Source organism: Carica papaya, chromosome 7 (genome assembly GCF_054855325.1).
Source record: "Carica papaya isolate Zhongbai chromosome 7, ASM5485532v1, whole genome shotgun sequence".
NCBI classification, from domain to species: Eukaryota; Viridiplantae; Streptophyta; class Magnoliopsida; order Brassicales; family Caricaceae; genus Carica; species Carica papaya.
Genome location: NC_142315.1, coordinates 19565290 through 19585177, shown reverse-complemented (window position 1 = coordinate 19585177; position 19888 = coordinate 19565290). Strand labels below are relative to the sequence as shown.

The 19888-nt window shown below is 35.6% G+C and overlaps 4 protein-coding genes across 8 annotated transcripts; 2 read left to right on the top strand and 2 right to left on the bottom strand.

The window, feature by feature from the left end:
• Window positions 1–1518: 1518 nt before the first annotated feature.
• LOC110808270 (DnaJ/Hsp40 cysteine-rich domain superfamily protein) lies at window positions 1519–3596 on the top strand. Its single transcript, XM_022033710.2, has 3 exons — window positions 1519–1888; window positions 2972–3121; window positions 3229–3596. The coding sequence occupies exons 1-3, from the start codon at window positions 1670–1672 to the stop codon at window positions 3304–3306; spliced, it is 447 nt and encodes a 148-aa protein (XP_021889402.2). The 5' UTR covers window positions 1519–1669; the 3' UTR covers window positions 3307–3596.
• A 713-nt stretch (window positions 3597–4309) lies between these two features.
• On the bottom strand, window positions 4310–6383 carry LOC110808268 (spindle/kinetochore-associated protein). 5 transcript variants are annotated; one of them, XR_002538602.2, is made up of 5 exons: window positions 6085–6383; window positions 5893–5988; window positions 5384–5509; window positions 5024–5279; window positions 4310–4727 (listed from the first exon to the last, which is right to left on the bottom strand). XR_002538602.2 is itself a non-coding variant. In XM_022033702.2 (5 exons), the coding sequence occupies exons 1-5, from the start codon at window positions 6220–6222 to the stop codon at window positions 4733–4735; spliced, it is 483 nt and encodes a 160-aa protein (XP_021889394.1). In that variant the 5' UTR covers window positions 6223–6383; the 3' UTR covers window positions 4310–4732. The 5 variants fall into 5 exon arrangements, 4 of the variants coding, with proteins under 4 accessions (XP_021889394.1, XP_021889395.1, XP_021889398.1 ...); XM_022033702.2 differs by having other exon boundaries at window positions 4310–4809; window positions 5018–5063; XM_022033703.2 differs by having other exon boundaries at window positions 5018–5063.
• A 49-nt stretch (window positions 6384–6432) lies between these two features.
• On the top strand, window positions 6433–9591 carry LOC110808266 (zinc finger (CCCH-type) family protein / D111/G-patch domain-containing protein). The gene is made up of 4 exons (XM_022033700.2): window positions 6433–6666; window positions 7412–7726; window positions 8177–8237; window positions 8468–9591. The coding sequence occupies exons 1-4, from the start codon at window positions 6505–6507 to the stop codon at window positions 9469–9471; spliced, it is 1542 nt and encodes a 513-aa protein (XP_021889392.1). The 5' UTR covers window positions 6433–6504; the 3' UTR covers window positions 9472–9591.
• Window positions 9592–9761: 170 nt separating this feature from the next.
• On the bottom strand, window positions 9762–13670 carry TIC55-II (translocon at the inner envelope membrane of chloroplasts 55-II). Its single transcript, XM_088207113.1, has 3 exons — window positions 13113–13670; window positions 11422–11524; window positions 9762–11058 (listed from the first exon to the last, which is right to left on the bottom strand). Exons 1-3 carry the CDS (start codon window positions 13556–13558, stop codon window positions 9937–9939), a joined length of 1671 nt encoding a protein of 556 aa, XP_088063239.1. The 5' UTR covers window positions 13559–13670; the 3' UTR covers window positions 9762–9936.
• Between the last annotated feature and the right edge of the window lie 6218 nt (window positions 13671–19888).

Genomic DNA, 19888 nt, shown 5'->3' with positions numbered 1-19888 from the left:
AATTTAGTACATTGTCTTAAATTTAGGTTTCCATCATCCCACATCTTATTATTTTTTAACCAGAACCAAAAAAAAAATGTTTATTTATAAAATATTATATGATATATTGTTAGCAAAAATCAGTATGATATATAAGTACTTATCTCTAATGTATTACCACACTAATTTTGCAAACCTTTTCTCTTAGTGTTGTTTGTAAGAACTTTAACTAATAATACATCTTTTAATTAAGCATCAAATGCATCAACTAGTACTTTATCAAAAAATATTATCTTATTCTAATTATGTATTTTAACCACATTACTAGTACTGTTTATACAAAAAATAAGGTATTGGTAGTTTTTTTTTTTATAAAAAATTTACATAAAATAATTTAATTTATTAATTTATTGATTATAATATATCTTAATACTTCTTTGCACATAAATAAAATAATTAATATATAAAAATACAAACATAACCTAATTATAAATAAATAAGAGAAACATATTGCAAAAACTAAAGATATTAGATTTAGATACCATAACTTGTATTTGTAGATTCCAACCGTAACTTATATTGATCAATAGCCAATTGAAGGGTGCATATGGTTAATGTATAAAAATGAAATGGACAACATTTTAATTAAAGTTAGTATAAACTTTGACAGGTTGGTGCAATCAATGTAATAAATTACAGGGGTTGAAGTTAACTAATGTATATGAATTTAATAATTAACCAATTTATTAGTGTGTGTGTGTGTGTGTGCATATATATATATATATATATATATATTTATATTAATATGGTAAGGAGTGGTAATGGGTCAGTGTCAAATCAATTAATACAAGTAATGGAATTGTGTAATTGATGTGAACAATTCTCCTTATAAGTTGACACGTAATTTTAATAATTAAATATTATTCCAAAGTTTTTGATGAACGATGGAGAGCAAATAAGAAGTTTAAAGTATTAATGTTGAAAGACCCAAAAATTAAAAATAAATAAATAAAAAATTCTCATTATTTAATTATAAAATAATTTAAAATCTAAATATAATTTTGTTTTCATTATGAAAATTGAAAGAGTAGGATTATTGTAAAAAAAAAAAAAAAAAGAAGCGAAGTGATTGGGGCAATTAAAGAAGGTTGCCTTTTTACCTCCAACTATTCCAAATTATATTCAATCTAATTATTTAATTTAATCTAAAATTTACTAATTTTGAATTAATACTACAATGACAAAAACATGCCACCATTTATTTTTTATGTTTTTGTCTCCATTCATACCTCAATTCTTCAAAATATATATATATATATATATATTTCTAATGTTCTTCCATTAGTACGATGATTATTTATTTCATAGACGAATAGGAGTTTATTTGTTTTAGATTTCCAGACGGGCCGGACTAGGCCGGTTAAATTAATGAACCCAAAACTTGAGGTTTAACCCGGCCTGGTCTGCAATTGGGTACGTAAAAGTGGGCCCATAATCCGTCCATCCTAAAGATAATTAATTAAGCTCACAGTTATCTTCTTCCTTCGTCTCTGAAAACCGGGGGATTTTTCAGTTTGGTTCCCGCTACAAGACAAACAAACCCCCGAAATCTCACCTCTTGCTACATAATACTATATGTATCTATACATTATAATAATATCTCTGTACTCGTTGCTTGTAACAAGAGGAGATGACGACTTGCGTATGCTGTAGGCCTATGACTCGACCTAAACCGCTTTACTTCTCGAGCTCTTTATCCACGACCAGACTGGTGACGGCCTTTCCCGTTGTCCTTCATTCCGCATCCGCCAGCTCTAGGGTTTCACTTGTGAGAGCCTCCGTCGTCGATTCATATGAAAGCTCTTCCGATTTCGTTAAGCGCATGGAACAAGCCTGGCTAATCTCTCAGGTAGTATTATAAACTTTCGTCCATCATTTTTAATTTATTTTAGCTTTCTTTCTAATCTCTTCTTCATCTGAATTTTATCATGTATTACCGCCTAGGATTTCTATTGTCATTTTTTGTTTACCATTGAGGTCGGGATGGTCGTTTAGGCTGTGTTTGATCGCTTGAAAATAGAACGGGAATTACGATTTGGAATCGTCTTGTTAGACGTGGAACTGTGTGAAGAGTAAAGGTTCATTCCCCTTTGAAAGGGGTCCCTGAAACCAATTAGAAGATGACGTAACTCTTTGATCAATTGGAAAATTGATGAATTGAACCTTATTCTATTCTGACGTCATTCCTAATTTTCAGTTAGTTGATAGGTAAAATTTTAGTAATCTATGATTCACAATTGAACCAACTCTGAGTTGGATTGTATTTGTTCTCGCTTGTGGCGGCAGGACTACAAATCTACCTGTTCCTATTTCAAAGAATCAACAATGTTTAAGAGTTGATATGTCAATGGATGTGATCTGTACGATGTCTTATGGCCTAATCCTGTTTTAATTGCTCCTTATGTGAAGTTATTATTACCTAGTTGGAGGTGCCCAAAATTCATGATCCTTTTAGCTTTCTGGCTTGTGCCCGAGTGGCGATGGGTTGTGGACTCAATATGCCTTGGGGTTGTCTGGTATCTTCAAGTTAATTGGCAAATGACCACAGACGTAGTTTCAAATATATGATTCAGTCGTAATCAATAGGTGGCTTGCTCAGAAAGTCAATTTCATCGCAACAAACTGCAGTATCCTTCGATCATTGGTCTTGTATACCTGTTCGGTGATAGTAGTGATTATCCTTTTTTATCAGATGTGGATTCTGATAACCATTCTTGTTAGCACTAGTTGTAAATGTTGCCTAGATTGTGTTTGATTGTTGATTTATTGATAGTAGATATATTGTTTTGTAATAGGCCAATGCAAGAATATGGACTCCTTATTGCTTATTATGATTCTTTTTGGAACTTGGGGTTGATTTGTTTTCATCTACTACTCAAAGAAACGAAGATTCTGCTCTCTTTGAGTTTTCACTTATTCATATTTCTTTCAGCAACCGAGGCCTGTTGCATGTTCTTCTTGCAACTCAAAGGGGCATGTTGAATGCAAATGGTGTGGCGGTACAGGCTTCTTTATCCTCGGTGATAACATACTCTGCCAAGTCCCATCTAGGAACACAAGCTGTGTAATTTGTGCCGGAAAGGTATAACAAAACCTTCAAACTTACAATCACGTTTCCTTCCCTGCCCTCAACCTTCAAACTTGAGATCAAGCTGAAATTAGAGGGTAACAAAAGTATGATTTTTCCAGGGGTCAATGTTCTGTTCCAATTGCAAGGGAACTGGTTTCCGAGCCAAGTGGTTGGGAGAGCCACCGATTTCCAAGTAGCAAAAGAGTTTTTTGGTGCTGTAAAGTCAGAAGTAAAAACCGTACAGGTCTTTGAAGCAACATCTCATTAAGTTTGATTTATTCTCCATTTATTTTGTGGAAAATATGGTCAAGTGTTTGAATAGTCATAGATCTTTTAATCCGGGAGTACAGATCGGACTTTGCATTATTTTTGTTGTAGATTTGAAAAATCACATCATTATACGTGAAAACATTAACATGTAGTGAATTCTTGAAACAAAGGTACATTGATTGCTTTCCCAGGTCTAAAATATGTTTGTAGTATCTAACTTTTGCTGCGTATTTGTGGGAGCAATCATCTATGAACTTGAATGCTGTGTTATTCCATAGATTACGCCAGCAGCTGCCAGCCAAAAGCCTAATATATGGAATGGTAATAAACTTAACAAGGATAAATAATTTACTTGTTTTAAACCATGCAGATAAGATAAGAATAAAAGACAGTAACGAAAAATAAAAACCCTGCAATTATCATTTATTATTTTTATTTTCAAATTCTTAGCTGTGGATAAAAATTTATATTTTTAAGTTTTTAGTCCCTAGAAGGACTTTGAAAATGCATTTGAAACAATTTTGTAAAGTTGAAGGAACAAATTGTTAAAAAAGGAACAAACTTACAACATAACCAATAATTCAGCAACTAAATAATTATTTACTCTAATATATATTATTAACATATTCATAAATTTCTTCATAGATTTTATTAGTTGTCTCGTCTACATTACTGTATATGTGTTTCCTGCCCTTCACAATCCTTTTCGATATGTTATTTACAGCTCATGGTGTGTCATCTATCGTGCAATGCAAGAATGGCACGGTTCTTCAATTGGCATACATGAGCTAAAATTGTGGGCGGCACATAAATTATCTCTAATGAATTGAATCTATTATACATGAGAAATCTATGGATTCCACCCGCGGTACCCAGACAAAGAAAGCTACAACAGAAATTAGAGATAAACTATAGTGATCTTGCATCACATAACTAAATCTACAAAATGCTCATATACAGGACCTGTCTTCTTGTATTTTACATGGTGACAATCTCATTAGACAACAGCTTGGGCTAAAATCAGGACAAGAGTTCCTATTAGCTGTGGGGGGTTCAACATGTTGGATTCAAATTCAGTTTAGAGTCCCCTTGGTGTGTCTCCAAGTGAATGTCAATGACCAAAAAAATCTCATCCGATAACAGCTAATACAAGTAAGGTAAGACAAGTTTTACAAACTTAAGCAATATAATAATCAGATTTTTTGTTATTGTAAAATTCTAGAACCTTGAGATATAACAATTTTGCACCCAGAAATACACCTTGGGGAAGTTGTTTAGTTAGTCTGAACTATGGCTGAGAAAAGTAACTTATTTATGTCTTCAGAATCTGAGTCATGCTCTTCGTTCCCTGCATCAATAACAATATCTCAAAAACAGGCAAAAAAATAAAAATTGTACTCGGGGCCCAGATAGCTTCTTCGAGTGCCAGTCTGTTGAAAGAAAGCTGAAGTTACTACCATTTTATATGTAGGAAACTTTACATGCACAACTGTTTTGATTATATGTGTGAAATTACTATCTTCAAGCTTGAAACTTTCACAGTCCATGGACGATGATCAAGAAGAATGATGTCCTTTAACCAATTAACCCCAACAGAAAGAGAACTGCAGAAATAAATTGTTAAAGAGTGGTGTGCACCTCTACCTGTTCTTGATCTGACTTGAGCTGTCCATTCATCAATAATCTGCATAAGTGAGCCGGAGAGGTGGGTGAAGCACTTTCTTTTGAAGCATTGGCAAATTCATTGGTGTATGCATGTGTAACAATGAATGGAATGAATACAAGAGTATGAGAAAAATCTAGGTTATTGTTGGCAAAGCAGTAGCTATCCAAGTAACATCTCTCCTTATGAATTTGCTTGCAAGCAAAGCCTTGCCATTAGCTTAATCTTGGTTGCCTGCTGGCAAATGGTGCAAAGCTTCAACACCATTACGAAAATGGGCAACCACAAAAGTAAACACTAGATTGAATAGTGAATGAAAAATATCTCTAAAAATGTTAAACCTGGTTGAAGCTAGCAAATGCAGGATCATCTGCATCACTTGTGGTGGGAACATCCAACGATGCCTGCATCCGCTGCAGTATGCTTCTGTTTCCAACAAGAGTTGTTCGAGCCTTGTCGATCAACTCCTGCACATTAGCAAGATGTACATTATAAAACTACAATTCTAATCTAAATTCAATTCTCTTTCGCAGAAGTGCTGAAGAAGTTGTTAAATAATTAAGATTTAAATCTTATTAACGTGAGAAAGGACTATCAGATTCCATAAATCGAACATCAAAACATAACTAACCACGTATATTCAGGAAGAAGTAATGAACTTCTCAAACTTATGCAAGTTTACACCCATAATAATATAACTAAAATCTCGTATATTTCGAATTCCTAACTCTGGATTTCTTATCAGCTCTTATTTTTAGTGAAAAAAAGAAAAAAAAAAAACTTAAATTACCAAAATTGAAAGTACATTTTCTCAGAACCAAAACTAACAGTAAAGCAGGTAAGCAGGAACCTGTTTGGCTGATAAAAGTTCACGGCATTGCTCTTTCAAGGTCAGAACATCTTCCTGTACCTTCTTTATCCTATATAACAGCTTCATTGGATTTGCCTACCACGAACAACTCACCCTTAAAGTTCACTTGCAAAAAAGAGATCCCGAACTGAATTAGAATTTAAAGCGTAATCAGAAATTAGGTTCGCTTACATTATTAGGATAAATTTGCTGAAACTCCTTCTCCAGCTTGTAGTGAACCACAGAGAGATCATGGTTCGCTTTGGTGAACAGATTCACCAAAGTATCCATAGCTTGGTGATGATTCTGTTGACGAAGGTGATGATCCATCCTCCGTCGCTCTGAAGTAACTTTTCTCTCCCTCCTAGGGTTTCTTTTTTGTTAATTTTAGATTGCAGATGATATTTTCCCGCTCCTGTTAACTTTTGGTTTCCCAGGGACTAAAGAAAAAGGCGTTTGGCATTTGCTGCTCTTCACGAGATATGCACGTGACGTTGATTTATCCTTTCTTTTGTGAAACGACGTCGGATCATCTTGTTCGGTATAACATTTCTGCCTGTAGAGGATTTCTTTCTTCTTCGGTGTTGATCTCGCTCATCTGCCAAAAGTCGAATGGATCCTCTCTCTTCCGCGCAGGCAACGGGAAGCGAAGTTGAAGATGAAGAGAGAGCTTTAGAGAATCAGTTAGAGCTTCAGTTGAAGGATCAAAGAGACTCTCTCGCTGCCATTAGTGATGCCCTTGCTTTTGACCCTTCCAATCCCGAGCTCCTCTTGGTACTCATCTTTTGCTCGCTCACTCTCTCTATCTCTACATCTCTTTTCTGAATAAGGTTTCTTGGTAGCCGAACAACTTTTTACGTTGTCTTTCCTTTCTCTTTAAAAAAGAAAAAAATTATTTTCGAGCGCATCTCTTCTTATCTTTACGTTTTCCCGTGAAATTTTATACATTCTTTCATTTTTTCTTTTTAAAAAAATTCTGCCTTGTGATACTATCATTACTTGATGAAATGACTAGATAAAAACATCCAATTTAGATTTGTGGCTAAACATTGTGGGATTAATTCAAACCTGCACTACTGATATTTTGTTTCTGTTTTTTTTTTTTGGTGAAAAAAATTATTCTACTGAAAGAATCGGGTACTTGCCTTAAACTCAATCCATCTTTGGTCAGCTGATATTTTAGTGTTGAAACACAACCTGAAAATATCCTCTTGTTCCTCTGCAACTTCAGTTCTATGGCATTGTAGCTTTATATATACGGTTCCTATCTATATAAAGCAGGAATCTTATCTGCTGAAACCCTTTTCTTTTTCTGGGAGAAAATTACGTGTTTTTTATGGCGGGAAAATTATGGAGGAAGGCTTGTGCTTGGGTTATTTGATTCTCCTCTAAGCTGTTGAGGAAAATCACTGAAAAGAGCTGATGAGGAGCTCCTTCGTATCCTGTGTTCTTTATTTTTACAGTTCTGCTTCTTCTTTTACCCTTTTATTGACGCATTTTTTTTATGTGGTTGTGATAGGTTCATGGAGAGCTTGTTCAGGCGATCAAAGATGCAGAGGAAGGGCTTCTTCATCTTAAAAGAGCACGGCTGTTGCGAGAAGCTGATTCTGCACTGCATGTTTGCCATCACTCTGACGAGAACGTTGAAGTTGAGCCCCTTGATCCAGGTGATGATGTTGAACCAGAGCCCCTTGGGGAGCAAACCTATTCTATTGGATCAAAATGCAGGTTCCGTAATGCTGATGGACGATGGTATAATGGTCAAATTGTTGGATTGGAAGGCTCTAATTCTGCGAAGGTTTCTTTCCTCACACCTACATCGGAAAAAATGATGGTGAGCGTGGGTTTTTCTTGGCCTTTCTACCATTTTCATGGATCTGCAAAGATCCTTTGTATCTTCTAATTTTGTCCATTTATATATTCTGATGAACTGGTGTATCAAAATTATCAGTTGACTTCAATTGGATTTGGTTATACATATGGATTTCTGTTTATTAGACACTTGTTGACTCTCCTTTGTTATTTGATTATGAAAGCTAATCTTCTATTTTGTTAAGCACTGCCACAAGGTTTCAAAGTGCTTGAATTTTTTTTTTTACTCATATGTAGCTTTCTTTTCCTAACTATTTTTTACTACTCTGCTCACTTGTATGAACTAGATTTTCTTTGGCTGAGAGCACAAAGAATAATATATTAAATTCTAATCAAGCATGTTTTATCCTACCGAATGTGGTATTTATTTTCTCATGTGTCAGTTAACTAATGCTCGACCACCCTAGTGCAGATTTGCAAGTTCTTTCTTCAACAAAGATGTCGATTTGGCGGTAGCTGCTGCCTGTCACATGGTACGATGCAATAGTTTTTATAGCAGGCTATGCAAATTGATGAAGACAATTTTGGCACCATGTTTTTATCTCGCATTATCTAAAGAACTACGACTACCATATCCAATATCTAATTTTTTCTTGAGCAAACAAAATCCAATATCTATGATGATGCAAGCGTTGTTGTGTTTTTTATTTTGGCATCATGTAGTTTCTAGTACATCTAAGCTAAGATAGATTTATATGTGCAGGAGTTGATGTCCCACTATCATCCTTGAAGAAGTATATCCCAATTAAATGGGAGCAGTCAATGGTAGGGACCAGCATTTGGGCAATTTCAGATGGTAAAGCTGGCATTTGGAGAGAAGCCGAACTTGAATCATGGGATGATGAAGTCAAAGTAGGGAAGGTTGTTTTTCGACATGATGGAAGCTCTGTGAAGCTTGGGGTTGGAGCTATGACGAAATCTGAGTATGCTGAAATAAGCGATGAAGATGAAAGTGATTTCAGCGCCAAGCAATCTGAATCTGATTCTAGTGACGATGAGGAAGAGAGTTCACAGGGTTTAGGTTTTCTTGAGAGCACTGCCCTACAGAGGGGTATCCAGACAGAAACTACCATTTTCGCAAAATGGGAGAATCACACTCGAGGAATAGCTTCCAAGATGATGGCTAATATGGGTTATCGGGAAGGAATGGGTTTAGGTGCATCTGGACAGGGGATGGTTGATCCCATCTCTGTAAAAGTCCTCCCACCAAAGCAATCACTTGATCATGCTCTAAAATCTCAGAATGATGTTGAAAATAAAGAAGAGAATCGAGGGAAGAAACGCAGTAGAGGTGGTAAGAGAAAGCGTGAAAAGAAGAATGCAGCAGCAGTTAAGGCTGCAAAAGAAGAGGAAGAATCAAGACCAGATGTTTTCTCTCTCATCAATAACCAACTTGCCATGCATCATGAAGCTGTGAATGGTGGTGGGTCAGCAAAGAAGCAGCAAAACAATGGTTCAGGAGAGGAAAAGAAGGTTGATAGACGGGCTCTGGTTGCCTATGATGATGAGGTAAAGGAATTGAGAATGCGAGTTGAGAAGCTTGAAGATATGCTAAGAAGAAACAGAAAAGAAAAATTGGTTTATGAGGCTGCGATGAGGAAGTTAAATGAAACCCGGAAAGCATTGGCAGAGGCTGAAGCAGCTCATGCATCGGCATCAAATGCAGTTGTCAGCAGAGAAAAAGAGAAAAAATGGCTAAAATTTTGAGACACTAAGATTTATAAATATAAATTTCACCATAGTGCTGAATACCTGTTGTTTTGACATAATGTATATTTCTAAGACCCGGTGGAACTAGAAATATATTATATAGAATTAGTTTATGCATATTGGTTTATTTCCTACAAAAGCTTTTCGGCTGCGTGGGATTTCTTCCCAGATTTTACTATGGCCCAATAAGTTGCAAAAGAGGGTAGTTGTCTCCAAAAAAGAAGATACAGTAGAGTAAAACAAAAGTTCTACTATCAATTTGAACATGTTGAGATATCTTGAGCCTCTGCTAAAATTAGGGGGTTCTATTCCCACATTATATTTAAGACAACTGACCTGGTAAAAAATGTCAAGATAAAATTAAGCACACCTAAGCTTGTAAGAGTAACGCACATATACAACAATGGACGTCTCTTGTTTGCCTCAAAAAGAATGTACATGTATAAAATATCTTATGCTAGGTCATAATCTCCTGTGTGTTCTTATGAAATTTGTTGTGTTCATGGCAATAGCAGTTGAGCACATATAAACCCCACCCAGGCACAGTGCTGCAGTCCCTAAAAGGAATGACTTCCATTGCCTTCCTGATGCAATAATAGCCAGAGCAGCCAACACCAAAGCCACCTTCGAAAGAGTTTCTTTCCATGCAGTGAAAGCTTTAACTGCCTTGCTGCAACTTCTGCAATGGATTACATGCCTGAAGTACCTGTTCCCCAAATTAGGAGCGTGCATGGACCCAAGTCCTCCCTTGGCCGGAGCAGATGCAGAAAATCCAGCAACGAGCCCGGCTGGGGCATGCTCTATCACTGCAGGTTCTTTAGGCAGAGATATTGTGCTGTGCCCGAAATGATATGGCATCCCATGCCCAACTCTATCCATCCATTTCCTGTACTCAGCAACCCAAGTATCAGAAGACTTTAAGTTCAGGTACAGCTTTTTGGTGGGCACTTTTTCTCTCATCAATACCTCATTTTGGGACGACAAAAACCCCATGTCTTGCTCGAATACCTTGCTTGCATTCTGATGTATGTACCATTTAGGTAACATCTTCACTAAAGGATTTCGTTTTGTCGCCCCAAATCTAACAATCAGCATAGATTTCCCTTGTCCAGTTGGTCTACAAAGAAACAGGCCTGAAAAGTAATGTGTTTCTCCATTATTGTCAACAAACTCTCTGTTATTTTGAAGAACACATGGTGCTTGGAAGTGTAAAAAGTTTGGCATTGACCCATCTTTCTTCTCCCTACCCCACCAGCCTGCAAATCCTCTGTCTGTACGCTCAGTCACCTGGAAAACAAGTGCCTCTGCTTCTTCTCTTTTGGCTGACCAGTCTGTCCTGTCATGTGATATCGGCACATGGGCTGGATCCATGAGGTTTTCAAGGAGGATGGAGTGATCGTATGGAAGCTCATGGATTGTTGAAATGTCCTGAAACCCTGGTCTGGCAAAGTTTTCGAACCAGGGTAGCTTGTCTGCCTCTGGCGGTGTATTGACTGACATCCACACCCACACAACTCCTTGAGATTCTTTCACTTCATAAGTCTTCAAACATGCTTTTCGAGGAATCTTGGCATCTGCAGGAAGCTGTTGACACAGGAAAATTATCAACACCAGTAACTGATGAATCTGGATTCTTGATTTTTTCTCCTTAAATGAAAAGTGCCAGTAAAATATTAGCCTATTAGGCTCTTTCCACAGATCAACGAAGGTTGTAGCTCTTTTCCGTTCCCACATTAGAAGAATTCTAATGCATTTACATCAGGACCAAAGCATAGTAAACTCCATAACTAGAGTTACTTAATTGTAGGAATACCATACATACGAGGCAATTCGAACATCAAGCATGATCAAAGCCAAAAATTGAGCTAGAAGCTGGAAGAGTGACCATCAAAACAAGTAGAGTTTTGATACGATAAAAAGGTAAAGCAAGTAGACTTGAGGGTGGACCTGAGGTATCTTGACACATTTGCCATCAGCACCAAATTGCCAACCATGGTACAGACATTCTAGTCTCCCATCCATCAACTGACCCTCAGATAGCTTAGCTAACCTGTAATTAGCAGAGACTAGCATTCAGGTCTCCTTGAAAAAAAGATACACATGAATGCAGGTATCGAAAGCTCAATGCATATACAAATGGCTACAAAAATAGGTAGGATTTAAGTCGCAAGCACACAAAGGTAAGAGCAATATTTTGGAGTTACCTAGAAATACAGAGGCTTTTCTACATCAAGAATCTCGTTCTCTTTCTTTATAAAAAGTAGACAACTATTACAGACAGTATAATGTACCTTAACAGATGCACTCTCTTGAACATCTGATTTGGGAAATAGCACTACCATGTATAAAGAACTAATTTCCTACATTACATGCTACGTTGTCTTTCTAATTTTATATTATCTCACATCAGCTAATAGTAAAAAAATTATAGGTATTTAGCCGATATATAACAACCTTTCGCGCACAAACCGACTTGTTAAAGCATGTATTGAAAACAGACCGTTCATTTCTTATGCTAAAAGTAATTCCGATAGAAGGGGCATAGCACAGGATTGACTTGTAATTCCATAAGAAACTAATTGATTTTGTTAATTATTTCAAAAAATTTAAGTTGATAAGAAAAAGTCCAATATATTATTTATACTAGGTTGCTTTTGAATTCTATTTTGTTAAATTTGTAGTTAATCTATAGTCTTAATTTCATATTAATCTTAATATAGATAACTAGTAAATAGTTTGTTGTGCCCTTTTGAATTCTTTGATTTGTAATTCGATACTTATCAAGTTAGAGATTGAATTCCTACTATCATAAAATTTCAGAATCACATGGTGATAACTCAAAAGACTATATACTATGGTGTAACTTTACATATTTCAAAATTTTAATGGTAATAACTCAAAGACAATGCATCATGATGTAGTTATCGATATATATACATATATATATATATGTACACGTACATATTTATACTAACATGGTAATTATAACTAGGAAATGGATTAGACATTGGATAGAAAATAAATTGAAGTGTTTGAAAAATTCACACCAAAAGACAAAAAAAAAAAAAAAAAATTTAGGTTTAGAGAGAATTTAAAATGGGACTACAATAATATCTTCCAAAACTTCATGAAGTTGAATTTTTAGGCTCTTGGAATACAAGTGTTATCTTCCATTCTTGAACTAACTTCGATTATCTAAATAAATCTCATAATAAAAATTTAATTGTTCCATAACTAAGCCTCTAAATTGCTTGAATTGTTCATGAGTTCTCAAAGAAGCAGAAAAACATTAATTTAAAGTTACGGGCTCATGCTGTTCAATCACATAGATGTTACCTGAGGTTTACAAATCACAGGCTACTTCTAATAGATGATACTACAAATCACTTGGGGGATTTTTATATTAATTTTACAGAAGGTTTGTATTAATTTAATCATGCGAAACAAACTGTTTGAGTGAGCAAGTATATATATATATATATATATAGGTATACACGTCTATTTTTGAAGACATTAAAAGAAAATTATGATAAATGGATTATCTTCGACATAGCCTCTCACCTTACCAAAAAAAAAAACAGAGGAGAAAAATAAAAAAGGAACATGAGAGAAAATGAAAAGAGAGAATGGCAGGTTACCTGTGGGGACACCGATCTTGATAACAGTGAAACACACCGGTTTCATCTTTGTACAAGACGATCTGCTCGTCAAATACAGTGAGACCAAGAGGCGCATCGTCCGGTACATCTTTGGCCAAGTACAACGGGTACCATTCCTCCCTCCAATCGTATTTCGCCACGGTTCTCTCCTCTGAAGACTCCTCCTGGATAACGGGGCCCAGACCACCCCAATCACCACCGTCGACTTTTTCTCTGGTTTGATAAAGTGATGGAGCACTAGTGCTGCTCGTATCCGCCGCTGCACGGGATAATTTGATGCATCTCCTCCTGATAATTCTATGGCTGATTGCTTGTGGTGTTGAATGAAATGAGTATTTGTGGTGTGAAGTTGTTGTTGCAAGGAAGGTTAGGGATGGAGGAGTAGTGATGTTGCAAAGGGGTTGGCAAAAAGTCGTCGTACCCATGGCTGCTTACGAGCAGCGAAATGTTGAAAAGGCGACTGTAAGGAGGAGCAACGACGGGAAGAAAGTCGAGGAAGAGAAAATGTAAGATATTTAGATAATTAAATAATAATAAATAAATAAATAAATAAAGCAATTCTCACCATTTTAGTTTCATTTCGAACAATATTATATAATCTAGAAAATGTAAAAATTAAATGAAAATTCTAATTTTAAATTTTAATTAAATGGATAATGCACATTTTTCACTATTTTGTTGCGTGCACGGATCTGTGTCTCGCTATTCCTTGAACGACCCGCAGTTTATAACCATGTCTGAGAGTGACCCCTCAAGTTATTAATGTAAAATAGAATAATATTGTAATGAAATTATTATTTAATAATTACTTATAAAATTATTGTAATATTTTGTTTTAATCATTTTAAAATTGGAAAGAAGATTAAGTTAGAAATACTTATGACTATAACATTTATTGAACTTGTTTAAATATATTTATATATTAATTAAAATTATATATTATTCCAGAATAATTATTTTAATTAATGAAATTATATATGTTATATATTATAATATCAAATTGTATCTATATTATTTTAATTTCATAGAATTATAAGATTTTGTTTTTTACTATTCTAAAAATCTCTGGATCATCAAAATTACTTTATAATTTTTTATACCCAATTTTCTTAAAACATTAAAAATTTCAAATATGGAAATCACTCAAGTTATTAATATAAAATAGAATAATATTGTGATGAAATTATTATTTAATAATTAATTATAAAATCATTGTAATATTTTGTTTTAATCATTTTAAGAAAGAAGATTAAGTTAGAACTAATTATGACTAAGTTAAGAAATCAGCTAGCTTAATTTTGGGTTGATCAAGCTGGACACCTCACAGCTTGTATTTTCATTGATTGAATGTTAACAAGAATGTTACAGAATTTATAGAGCTTTGGCTGCTATTTCCAAGGTGTTAATCCATACAAGAGAAGGAAACAAACAAATAAAAATATTCTGCTGAGGGTTAGACTGAAAATGCAAAAGATAAAGAAGGACATCAGCGTCTCTGGCAGGAAGGGACGATTACAGTTCCAGTTGTCGCCCATACGTGCTTTGTCTGGAAGCAAAGTGCTGAGTTGGATTGCTGACTGGGATCATTTGTTGATCTGGACAAGTTTGCACACTTGGCTTCTTAAGATCATTGATAATGGTGATCCCTTAACAATTCAATGTTCTTTACATTCCCCCTCAAACTTGTTAAGGGAAGCGGCCACCGAACCAGGCCAAGTTTCTCTCTAAAATACTTAACTTATGCTTGTGACAGTGCCTTGGTGAAACAGTCAGTAGTCTGATCGCATGAAGGCACATATCTAATGTCGAGAACTCCTCTTGTCACTATGTCACGAATGAAGTGGACATCTACTTCGATATATTTGGTTTGTGAATGAAAAATCAGATTGCTTGCAAGGGCTGTAACGCTCATATTGTCACACCAAGCTATGGAGGCTTGTGGGATGACAATATTTATTTTTTTGAGCAAGGACTCTAACTAAGAAATTTCACAGGATAGGTGAGCCAAAGCCCTGTATTCGGATTCGACACTTGATCTTGAGATAACGTTTTATTTTTTTGAGCTCCAAGATATTAAATTTTTTTCGAGATAGACACAGTAACCAGAGGTTGAGCGACAATCATCTTTTGAGCAAGGCAGTCTGCATCAAAGTACCTGACGATGCTTAATCTGCTACTGGGTTTGATATGAAATTTGATATTAGTCGTTCCTTTTAGATACTTAAGCACTCTCTTCAAAGCTTTCATGTGATGGTCGGTTTGGTTTTTGCATAAGCTGACTGAGCTTATTGACAGTAAACGATATATCTGGCCTTGTTTGAGTTAAGTATTTGAGAGAACCAATTATTTTCCTGTAAAGGGTCGGATCAGGCAACTTTTCTCCCTCTTCTGCTGATAAATTACTTCCAACCATTGCTGGGGGGTAGGACATAGTTTTGAAGAGTACATATTCTTTCGTTTGAGGAGTTTTTCAGTATATTTTATTTGGGTGAGGAAGAGTCCAGTTTCATTACGCATTACTTCAATGCCGAGGACTAAATGAATATCACTAAGGTCCTTCAGTGTGAATAAGATGTGAAACTGACTGATAAAACATTTTTTCAGGCTTGTTCCCTGTAACAATTTTATCGTCAATTTAGATTAATATGAAGATTTTAGTGGCTTCAGTAACAAAAAAGAAGGGAGATGTATCTGCTTGTGAATTTTTGAATCCCCATTTGAGTAAGGTGAATTTGGCCTTGTCAAACCAAACTCTTGGAGTTTGCTTGAGTCCATAAAGTGCTTTGTTGAGTTGGCAGACATGATTAGGATGTGCAAAGTCTTCAAATCCTTCAAATTGCTTTATAGACATTGTCTCTTTCAGTTCCCCATTTAGGAAGGCATTGTTCACATATAATTGTTTGATGTGCCATCCATTTGTGACTGCCACAATTAGCATAACTCGGAGAGTTGACGCCTTAATCACTAGCCTGAAGGTCTGGTGAAAAGCAATTCCAGGTGTTTGATGAAACCCTTTGGCGACTAATCTGGCTTTACACCATTGAAAGCTGTCATCTATATTTATCTTGATTCTGTAGACTCATTTGTTCCCAACAAGATTCATTTTAGGATGATAAGGAACCAATTTCCAAGTTTGATTGTTGCTAAGGGCAATCATTTCTTTTTCCATTGCTGATTTTCAGTGATGATTGTTGATTGCTTTTGTAACCGAAGTGGGTATGGTGAGGTTATTTTCCTTTATTGCTCTGAATAACTGAAAATCTTATGACAAATTTCTTAGTCTAAAAATTCTGGCTTGAGCTCTAGTCATCATCTGGTGCCTATGAGCTTCAGTTAAAGTGCCATCTATTAGCAGTTCTTCCTCTTCTATTTGTTGTTGCGATACCATGTTTTGATCAAGGAGATTCTGGTTCACGTTAAGAGATGTTATTGTCATTCGTGTTGTTAGCAGGAGAGTCTCTAAAGTAGTAATGAGGTGAGGTCTCCACCGCAGGAAAAGATGCTGGTGCTGCGGCTTCAGAGATGTCTCCGCTATTTCAGCACCCAGAAGAAGGTGAAACTAGTGGGAGGTAAGAGGACACATTGAACCATAATGGTAGTATGATTCTAGAGGGTACTTCAGGATTATGTATGTTTGTGAAGCCATGGTGAAAAGGAAATTCTAATTCATTGAAAATAATATTTCTTGACACAGATTTTGCCAGTGGAACTAAGACATTTATATCCTTTGTGCAGTGAGCTATAGCCAAGAAAGACACACTTTGTTGAGTGGAAAGAGAGCTTGTGATTCTAGTATGGTCTCAAGTAAGGAAAGCAGGCACAACCGAAGGTCTTTAGCTGTTTGTAGTTGGGTTCCTTGTGATACAGTTTTTTAAGATGTGAGGTATGATTTAAAGTGGATGTAGGCATTCTGTTTATGAGGAACACAACTATTTCAAAAGTATCAAACCAATATTGTAGAGGAACTCCCGATTCAACAAGGAGTTTGAGAGCTGTTTCGGTTATGTGTCAGTATTTCTTTTTAGCTCGTCCATTTTGAGTAAAAAAAAAAGGGCAAGAATATCTGATTTTTATTCCATTGTTTTGAAGAGTTTGAGTTAATGTAGTGAATTTCCTCCCATATCTGACTAGAGCCATTTTATTTTTTTTTTAAATTGGGTTTCTATTTGTTGTTTGAAAAGGGTAAAGACTTGATGAACGTTCGATTTTTGTTTGAGTTGATAGAGATAGGTAAAGTGATTGTAGTCATCTATAAAGGTTACACAGTACTTATGGCCCCAAGGTGCAATGAGAGGGGAAGGTCCCCAAATGTCGATATGGATAATTTTAAAAGAGATGTTGGCATGCGACGAAGACAGAGAGTAAGGAAGAGAATGAGACTTACTTAGTTGACATGCATCACAAAAGATATTTTCATTGAAAATAAAGGATTTACATGATTCTAAAATAATAATTAGAATTTTTTATGAAGGGTGTCCCAGTCTCCTGTGCCGTATTTGTAGTTTTTTTATTCAGGGGTTCGGACACTATCAAATTTATTTTTGTTAGTAATCAAGGCTTGACAAGGAAGATAATGAAAGACAGTTGGTTTCGAGGAGCCCAAGTAGTATAGACCATCTTTAAGCTTCCCCAACATCAGCATCTTCCCGGTGGCTTTGTCCTTCACAAAATAACAATATGAGTTAAAAATTACTTCAATATTGTTAGAAGAGGTGAGTTGAATATACTCAGAAGGTTTTTGTTGATTTTAAATACATGGAGCACTCTGTTTAATGCTAATTTTTGGTTTTCAAATGTGTAAATATTTACCTTATCGATGTGTTTGATAGACAATTTTTCACAATTTTCAATCATCAGACTCTCATTTCCTCCATATGCTTGTTTGGATTGCAGGATGTTTGTGTCACCTGTAACATGATGATTAGCACCACTGTTGGTATACCACACTGGGTTTTCAAGGTTGGCTTCGGTGGAGACAGAAAAGGCTGAGCTTTGATGGACTTTTGTGGAGCTTTCGAAAATGGCTCCTATATAGCTATTATCATAACGATAGTAGCAGTGAGTGACAGTATGCCTAATTTTGCTGCATACCTGGCAAATTGGTCTGGAGTTGCCGTCGTTTCTTCCTCTTCTTCTCGTGTTGTAGTGGCCTCCTCTGTTGAGGTTGTTGTTTTGTCCACCTCCTCTGTTGGTTGGTTGAGAAAGGGGAGTTTTGATAGTTCTTGTTGCTTTTGATATTGGAGAAGTTTGTTAAAGGTCGACCGAGGCTAAGATTAGTCATTGTAGAGTTGAGTTGTTCGAGTCTCCTTTTGTAGTTTAGCAACCTAGACTGGAGCTCTACCCAACTTATGCTTTCTTTCTTTGTGATTTAGCACACTAATGGGTTGTATTCAGGAGAATCCAGGCTAGTAAGTATTTGAGAGATGAGATCTTTTAATGTTACGGGATGACCTACTAATGCAAGGTCGTCCGAGATGCTCTTTGTGGCTTTCAAGTATTCTTTCATTTTTAGGTTCTTTTTTTGTATTTTGATAAATTCTCTCTTGTAGTAGATCATGTTTGCTCTTGTTTTGATGGTGAACAGGTCTCGGATGACATCCCAAAGTAGCTTTGATGTTGTGTACCCCATTAGTTCGTAGGCTATGTTTATTTCGATTGAGCTGTAGAGCCACCCAAGCAACATCTGATCTTGGGTGAACCAATCTTCAAAATTTGGATTCACTGTTATTTCTACTTCGGTGCTCCCCTCCACCACTTTCTTTTTGTATTCAGGCAGGCTTGGTTTGGATCTTGTGATGAAGCCCTCAAATTTGTTTCCTTTAATGATTGGGAAAACCATGTTTTTTCCAAAGAAGAAAGTTGTCATGGTTAAGCTTCAGTGTACACATTGAGCTCATTGCATTGTTGGGTAATGTTTGAATTCCTTGAGGTGTTGGGTTGAAGTTAGAAGAGTTATTGTTCTCTCATGCCATTTCTATTGGCTCTGATACCAAATTAAGAAATCAGCTAGCTTAATTTTGGCTTGATTAAGCAGGACATTTCATAGCTTGTATTTTCATTGATTGAATGTTAACAAGAAAGTTACAGAATTTATAGAGCTTTGGCTGTTCTTTACAAGGTGTTAATCCATACAAGAGAAGGAAACAAACAAACAAAAATATTTTGCAGAGGATCAAAACCGAAAATGCAAAAGATAAAGAAGGACATCAATGTCTCTACTAGGAAGGGACGATTATGGTTCCAGTTATCAGCCATACGTGCTTTGTCTAGAAGCAAAGTTCTAAGTTGGATTGCTGATTGGGATCATTTGCTTATCTGGACAAGTTTGCACACTTGGCTTCTTGAGATTGCTGATGATGACGATCCTTGAACAGTTCAATGTTCTTCATAGACTATAACATTTATTGAACTTGTTTAAATATATTTATATATTAATTAAATGTTATATATTATAATATTAAATTGTATCTATATTATTTTAATTTCATAGAATTATAAAATTTGTTTTTATTATTCTAAAAATCTCTTGATCATCAAATTACTTTACAATTTTTTAATACCCAATTTTTTAAAACATTAAAAATTTCAAATATGGAAATATATCATAACTATAATTTTCAAATATTTTCAAATTGTCAATTAATTAAAATCACTTTGATGTTTGAAAGGATTGCAAGCGATTACCGTCAATCCCATAATTCTTACTTGAAGTGCTTCTGAGGTTGAAAGTCGTATGGCTCATACGACATCGTTTT